An 8,091-nucleotide genomic window follows, 5' to 3' on the forward strand; every position below is an offset into this window, starting at 1 on the left:
GTCGTCTCTTGAGAGTTTGAGTAATTGTTCTCGAGTAAGAAATAACATACTTTTTACTACCCTTCAATTTCTCTTTTGTAAAACGTTTTTATTAAATTCAGATCCATAATTTTTATATCTAATTTTAATGGTGACTAGTCTCTTTCCTTTTTCTTTTTTTTTTTTGTCTGTTTCTTCTTCTTCCTCTTCTTTATACAGAAGGTTTTTTCAAGTCTATTATACATAGCATTTTTCCAAATTTTCTTCTCTTCTTTCAAGCAATATTCTAAAATTCTAAGCAATATTTTTTGCTCTGATTCCATTCCTTTCTTCGACAGCATACGTCTGAGATTGGAGATAGTGTTAGAGAGCAATCGACAATTGCAATTTACTATAGAAGTTGTGTCGAATTTTTCTTTTGAAACAGTAGATCTTCCCCGTCACAATGACAATTTGATTTTTGGAACTACAATTATGCCAAGTCAACTTTGATTATAATTCTTATCAATCACTTTTCATTTCATTTTTGTATTACATTCATAGAATTTCTTGAGATTATCTACATAAAGTAAGCTAGAGATTAATTATACAATACAAATAAAATAAAAACTTAGGAAAATATGATCTTCAATTAATATTCTTTTGTCCTGCCTCTGTATGGACACGACTCCTCAGCTCTTCAAAAGCCTTCATGCTCTCAAAATCAAAGCCTCCTGCAAACTAAGGGGAAAAAATTTCCAAAATTTTTAGTTTGTGTAATTTTGAAGATTAGTGTTCATCTACATAATAATTAAGGGGACCAACACAATTATAATTATTGATTAATTATGGAATATTAGAAATCTAAGACATTATGATAGTCAATTTAATTATTAGTGATTCATATGATTGCAAGTACAATAGTCACATATCTCATTTTGAAGGTAATAGTTTTTACTATACTTTTTGGGCCAAATTATTGTTTATTAATCTAGTCCACATCAACATTTAAATAAAGATGTCAATAGTAAAAAGACTTCTTGAAATTCAATTGAAAATAAAAAGGTGTAAATGGAATATTTAAAATTCAAAAGCAAAAATAGTTTCAACCATCAAATTTAACAGACTAAATTTGTAAGTTGACATAATTATTAAGATTAAATGGAGTAGCAAAACAAGTAACCAAATCCTATTTTAGTAATTTGGTTATTTGAACTTCAATGTATTTACTACTGTTTCCATATTTGGTTTTCTACCTTTTTCCTAAAACACTTTTAATTCTACATGTGTAAGTTTAAACTTTCAAGGAACTTGGGAAAAAAAAAATTCAAACAAAACTAATTTTTCAAAAATTAATAATTTAAAATGAGTTTAGTGTAGTTTATTAAATGGTTTTAAATGGTCAAATTGTCTTAAAAAAAAAACCTTAATAACTAAAATTGACAGTTAAGCTTGGATTGATTTAAAAATTATTTTTGAACAAACTTTAACACATAAATCATCCAAAAATTACTTTTAAATTATAGAAATTATTTCAAATGAAAAAACTGTTAAAATATTTACAGTTAATAGTAAAATGTGTCTATTAAAGATATTTAAATTAGATAAATATTTAAATTTAAAGATATTTATTATGATAGACAACGATAAACTAGTGTCATGATAAATAATATTTTACTATTAATTATAAATATTTTAATTCATTTTTCTATATTTGAAAAGAGTCTTTTAAATTAATCTAGATTTGTTAAGGTGGCTTTCATTCATTAAGATTTTCTTAAAAAATTCATCTAAATAACTATACTAAGATTTTTTTTTTTTTTTTTTTGAGAAAAACATTAACTTTTTTTTTCTAGTTGATTATATTTAATATATATATATATATATATATATTTGTTTTCACCCATTATTCCAATCACACTAACTAGTCTTGAAACCATTTCCAAAAGGTAATTTCGGAAGGGAGATGTTTTCCTTTTGTTTTTATTTTTGGGGTTTTTGGAAATTTGGTAAAATAAGATTAAAAAATTAAACTTATAGTCCAGACTTATTATCTTTGCAAAAATAGCAAAAAAACAAGCTCAATCCACATGATACACTCGATACACTATTGATAGACAATTAATATACTTGATATACTATTGATACATGATTAAAAATGACTAGTTATCTTTAAAAAAAATCATAAAAATGATTTTTTTGAAAAACATTTTTCTATAGTTATTCCAAATACACCCAACATGTCAAAATGAGTATAGGGTTGAATCTTCCCGGCCTATTGTACATTTGTATTTAAAAATGAAATAAACAACATCACTTAAAAAGACACAAAAATTAAAGTGAATAATAACGCATATTGTTGCAACCGAAAAATATAAAAAGTATACAAATCAATGGAAAAAATACACAACTGTTATACTTTAAATGTGGTCTATTAGTTGACTAATATACCAAAAAATACGAGTTTGTTAAAAGGAAAAAATTGGAATACGGAACAAATGAAAATTTAAATGGGAGAATTTTGTCATATTTACGATTTTCTATATGTTGAAGGCATGCCCCTAATCATACATTTTGAATTTGTCACCCATTACAAATTCCCTTTATTTTTTCCTAAAAAGAACGTAATTATAGTTTAGTGAAACATCTATTATTTTTCTTCCTTTTCTTCCTTGCTATTGCACTGCATTTAGGGTTGGCGAAAATTCTAACAAGGTTTGATCCCCGTGCACCTCTATTGGAGTAGGGAATCTCCAGTTTTATTGGGGATGGGGTCAAACCAGGGATACAAAATGGATCCTCGGTCGGGAACGGGAGTTCCTCACCCCGTTCTCGTCCTCAACCTCGTCTCGAATATTTTATTTTATTTTATTTAGTATTTATATATATATATATACATTGTTATTTTATTAATTTTTATTATTCTTTAGTATATATTATTATTCATTACTATTATTTATTTATATTTATATATATAATAGTAGTTACTGTTTTTTTTTTACTTTTTTTTAATTTCATTTCCTAATATAATTAATTTTAACTTTTTGTTAATTTTACAATAAAAAATCTTTAATATTTTTTTAATTATTAATTTAAATAAATAAATCATAATTAAAAATATAAATATAAACGGGGAATTTTTTCTTGCGGCCCCAAATGGGGATTTCCTGACCCCGATTCCACAAAACGGAGAATGGGGTGGAGATTACAAATCTCCCCAACCCCACTCCGCCCCGTTATCAATCCGAACTACAATCTAAATTGTTAGAAGGGCATGTTAGAGAATAATTTCAAAATCATTAAAATCACTTTTATATGGTTTAAATTTACTCCTAAACATGTATTCGATCATTCCAAATCAGTTTTTATTATACGATCAGAAAAACATGTTTTAAAGTGATTTTGACATGTTACAAATGATTTTAATTCTTTCAAAATCACTCCTTATCATGCCTTAAACATAAAAGAAATACAAGAAACAATATGGTTAAAAGCAACACAAGAGACCAAACATTAAATTGACTGGGAATGATTAAAAGCATGTTTTAGAGTAATTTTGGTAATGTTGGAAATGATTTTAACTTTTCAAAATCATGTAAACATACCTTATGAATACGAGAAGCAAAACGAACTCCTTGGAAAAGCAAAAATTCTCTGTCTGGTTCTTTCTCAGGTCCACTCAATGCATTATGTTCATTTACTATGCGTTTCATGTACTTCCTTGCCAATTCTACACATGACACCTTTATCTGCAGTGTTCAAATTAATGTGCACTATTTAATCAACCAAAGAGAAACATAGTAAAACAGACAAAAAATAAAAGGCTCCTTTTTACTACATAAAAACTCAGAAAGCTTGAAACTTTATGATATATTATGATATTAATTGTTTCCTTGAGTTATGTAACAAACCTTGCCAACAACTCCACAATCCAACAACCAATCAATGGGAATTCCGAGTTCCTCGTATTGTGAAATTGTCGTGTCCCTTGTACGAAACAATCCATAGACACTCTGCTCCACCCTATCAAATTGATAGAGGCAAGAAAAAGTTAAACAAAATGCAGTCGACTCGAATCAAATGACGTTCCAATCAAACTAAACTATGCAACTTTCTGCTCGATATCGAAAATGACGGTGTCGGTTTGAGGCTTCAACAATTTACTTGTTCAGATACTTGGCTATTCTATGTTGTACTGAAAGAGAATAGTAGAGAAACATGACATACTTATCTACCAAGGAGTTCATTTTGTTTAAAGCAACTTCACATGTGAGTTTGGGATTGTCAACAAAAGAAGATACTTCTTCTCTTAGTTTCATCAGCTTCTGATATCCAAAGGCTGCTTCTATTAATGCATCTGTTTTTCCCTTAGGCCAATCAAAATGCTTGAGAATCTCCATCCCTTCAACCTTTATCAAAGGAGAAAAACGGTATATTTATCTTTCTCACGTGTGAGCTCAGATGTTAATATTTTCATAAAATGACCTATTATTTAGAGAAAAAAAATGACATCACGAGGCGTTGAACACGAAGGAGTTAGGAGAATAAAGAAGTTAATTCAATATCATATATACCAAAGAAAACTTTTCATCGAGCCGTATAATGAAGGAGACGACATCTTCCATGTTGGAGAAAGACGCTTCTCTAACTTCCATTGCCAATGCCACAACCAAGTCTCCTTGAGTTTCTATATCAGCGTTCACCTTAATTTAGATAGAACACATATCTATTAACATTTGAACATATACAAACTTATTCTAAGCAGATTTTTTAGAAGGCAAAGATATATAGAAGGGAATATCTGTTCTCAATCTCCTCAATCTAGAATCAAATGCATTTGAAGTTAAAAAGAAGGAAGATGGTGCATAATTTTTACCTCAGGTTTCATTATTTTTCGATTGAATCGAACTAACTCGGGTCCTCGATGAACTTCACCTCCAGAAGAAGTTGGATTGGAGATCATATTTTTGCTATCATTATCAAATTGGCTATCTGGATCAGAAGAAGTTTCATTCATCTTCATTTGAGTAAGTTCAAGGGGTAAAATTGCAGGCTTCTTTCTCACGTTTGTGTCATCGTATTCTGACTTCAAACTCAAAGCGTCACCGGAACTTTTTGCCCTTTCATTCACAGCCTTTTCCTTGATTTGCTTCTCACTACCTAAGGCCAACTTTTGATGCTCTTTATAAGTTGAATACTTCTGTTTTAAACTTTCATCAACTGATTTAGACATCAGTTGAAATGATGTTGCAACTGAGTTGACAGATTTTCCTGAAGAAACTTGCAATCTAACTTCGGAGAGAGTTAAAGTTTCAGCACTCAAAGCCATCACTGCTTCTAAAGGATCCTTCCATCTGTGGCTCGAACCGATTATGCATGGAGACGAAACAGCACTCGAACCACCTGTGTTTCTGATCAATTTCTTCAAACTCAAATTTGAATTAGGCTTCTCAATGAAACTACTTGTTCTGCTCCTTGAACTATCAATTGAAGTATTGTCAATATCTTCAATCCCTGAAGAGAATGGATGAGAAAAGTTGCTTTCATGATCTGTTTCTTCTTGTCCAGACTCCAATCCTGCATACTCTAGCATGAGTTGTTTTGCCTTCTCTTTTGACTTTGGACTCAAACTCTTATTGAGATAACGAGCGGATTCGCCAGTCGATATCTCATTGTCTCGAAGCTCATACCTCAAGCAAGCATTGATCCAACGAAGGTACACTAACTCTTCAACTTCATTAAACCTATTCATCTGAAGCCTTTCAAGATGCTTTATCAGATCCTCATTTTCACTCTTTAACTTTTGAGCCTCTTCTCTTTCCTTAGTGAGTATTTCACTCTGCAGCAGTTAGAAAATGGTCTTTAAAGCCACCAGCCTCAAGAGTAGATCATTCAATACAAAGCTCCCCATGGAAGAGAGTTTCTAGTAAGTGTAAGATGTATGTAGGATGATAATGGGTAGAGAATCAACATAGAGATTTACGTAATTCACTAACAGCATGTTAGCTACATCCATAGGCAGAGGAAGAGAGCAGTTTATTATTAGAGAAAAAAATATCAAAATACAGATCAAGAGGTGTCAGTAGACTTAAAGAGTTTGTATAGCACACTCCTCTAAACCCTAGGGCCAAAATCGTAAATCATGTAAATAGCATAAATACAAATTCAACTTAGATTTCGAGAGACCCGTGCTTGGTCAATTAGAGCACCAAATAACAGATTAAAGGCATTCTAATAGGTATATTATACTCAAAATTAGCCCTTGAAGCCACTAACCTCTGTCATCTTAGTGAGTGTTTTGATCCTGGCCTTCATAACTTCTAGTTTAGAAATTAGTTCGTGCTTTTCGTGTTGAAGCTCTCGATTCTTCCGCTTAAGCTCCCCAAGTTCTACCTCAAAATCCTTCGCTGCTTTCTGTTTCTTATAAAGTTCTGCTTCTTTCTTGAGAGCCTCTTCCTCTTTTGCCTGCAAAGCGGAAACTCGTTGTTTGAGTAATAATAAATGTTCTTTTGTTTGGTTTGCATCAAGCTGAATTTGCCTCTGCAGCTCCTTAATCTTGCCCCTAGCCCCCTCTAGTTCCTTCTTCATCAATGCTCCCTTCATTATCTCTTCTTGTAGAATCTTTCTCTCAGCCTGCAAAGAGCTGATTGTGATATTAAGCATACTGATATCATCGTTCTTAGCCTTGAGCTGCTTTCGTAACTCTGTGACGTCAGTTTCACTGTATTTTATTCTATCGCACATGAGCAATTCACCTTCAAGTTTCTTTTTCCTCTCCTCCAATTCCATCACTAGTTTCACCAACCTTTCCAATTCAATCTTATTGTTTTCTATCTGGATTTCAGGCACTTTTTCTTCTTTCTTATTGTCATCAAGCGACCAATTTTCGGACTCTCGTGGTAGAAGTACTCGAAACTCATCTGACCTATGATCTCCATCTTCAATATCAGAGGTTCTACCATTAACTTGACTAGTTTCATCATTTATTGAATTAGCTTCCTCTTCTTCTTCATCCAATCCCTGCCATAAAAAGATTATAAAACTAGTACAAAATGCATTCTAAGAAGAAAACACGCACACAAACACACATGCACACAGAATTCTTCGGTGTCGCCTTACGTTCTTCTTTGTGTCTTCTCCATTTTCTATGTAAATAAAGAAAATAAAGATAAAACAGGATTAGAAAAGGCATAAGCTTAACTCAAAAGGCAAAATAAACGAGTAAGAGAAAGAAATAAATAAAGAGGACAAAACCCGAACAGTTGGCAGGCGAGAATAATGAGCTCCATGATCTGATTGTGAGCTGCCTAATTGCATAAGCTGTAATTGAAACAGCAACAAGAAGACCTAATCTGTTCATCATCTGCAATGGCAAAACAATAAACTTCAAAATCATCAATCCCAATATGATTTTAAAACACAACCCATGTCAAATTCAAACACATCCATGGATGTAAAAATCATAGCTATATTTACTAGTTCTTAGCATTTCTATATCTCAGCACACAATGATCACGAACTTTCAAATCAAATGTAGTGTTACATTAGGAAGAATACATCAGATTAAGCTATAAATAACATTACATAAAGACAAGACATAACAACCTTAACTAGCTAGTGACCTTGAAACTTGAAAGTGGACAGAAAGAACAAAATTAAGAATGCCTCTGAACAGACTAGGTTCTGGTCGTGTCTTTGTCTTCTTCTCAGGACAGGAAGCTTTTGAGTTTGTCTCTTTTGGAAATGAATAAATTTCAGTACTTTTTTTTTCTTTTTTGCTGGGATTTTGATGAATTGGGTAAGTTTGCAACTGCTGAGTCCACGTTGCTATGTGAAAAATCCGAGCCAGTTTTCAGAATCGATTAGTGGCAGTTAGTTTCTTCTTGTGATTATGAATTGACCAAGTGTCACTACGTTATATGTTAATCAGTTTCAATCAGGACCCACCATAAACTAATGTATCATTAGAAGAAAGTTAAAATTTAGTTTCTATGGATCAGTTATAAATATAGGAAATCAAATTCAAAATATTAGTGGATATAGCACGATGTAAAAAAATTTACAAATATAGCAAAATTTAGATTCTCTCGAAATCTATTTATGATAAGCTATATAACTAATATGTGTCTATCA

General features: G+C 31.5%; 1 protein-coding gene across 6 annotated transcripts; it reads right to left on the bottom strand.

Annotated features, from left to right (window-relative positions):
* Positions 1–451: 451 nt before the first annotated feature.
* Positions 452–7,800, bottom strand: LOC120092471 (protein CHUP1, chloroplastic-like). 6 transcript variants are annotated; one of them, XM_039050565.1, is made up of 10 exons: positions 7,581–7,800; positions 7,213–7,321; positions 7,078–7,103; positions 6,235–6,978; positions 4,835–5,797; positions 4,533–4,661; positions 4,186–4,367; positions 3,870–3,981; positions 3,564–3,707; positions 452–699 (listed from the first exon to the last, which is right to left on the bottom strand). In XM_039050565.1, exons 2-10 carry the CDS (start codon positions 7,319–7,321, stop codon positions 607–609), a joined length of 2,502 nt encoding a protein of 833 aa, XP_038906493.1. In that variant the 5' UTR covers positions 7,581–7,800; the 3' UTR covers positions 452–606. The 6 variants fall into 6 exon arrangements, with proteins under 6 accessions (XP_038906493.1, XP_038906491.1, XP_038906495.1 ...); XM_039050563.1 differs by having other exon boundaries at positions 7,564–7,800; XM_039050567.1 differs by having other exon boundaries at positions 7,219–7,321; positions 7,564–7,799.
* Positions 7,801–8,091: the final 291 nt, after the last annotated feature.

Source organism: Benincasa hispida, chromosome 12 (genome assembly GCF_009727055.1).
Source record: "Benincasa hispida cultivar B227 chromosome 12, ASM972705v1, whole genome shotgun sequence".
In the NCBI taxonomy this organism is placed as follows: Eukaryota; Viridiplantae; Streptophyta; class Magnoliopsida; order Cucurbitales; family Cucurbitaceae; genus Benincasa; species Benincasa hispida.

Excerpts from the sequence above, each read along its gene's own strand:
- LOC120092471 (XM_039050565.1), bottom strand. The coding sequence starts at position 7,321 with ATGATGAACAGATTAGGTCTTCTTGTTGCTGTTTCAATTACAGCTTAT. Across the intron at positions 5,798-6,234 it reads CACTCACTAAGATGACAGAG|AGTGAAATACTCACTAAGGA; the intron begins GTTAGTGGCTTC and ends TAACTGCTGCAG. Across the intron at positions 3,982-4,185 it reads ATGAACTCCTTGGTAGATAA|GGTGGAGCAGAGTGTCTATG; the intron begins GTATGTCATGTT and ends TCAATTTGATAG.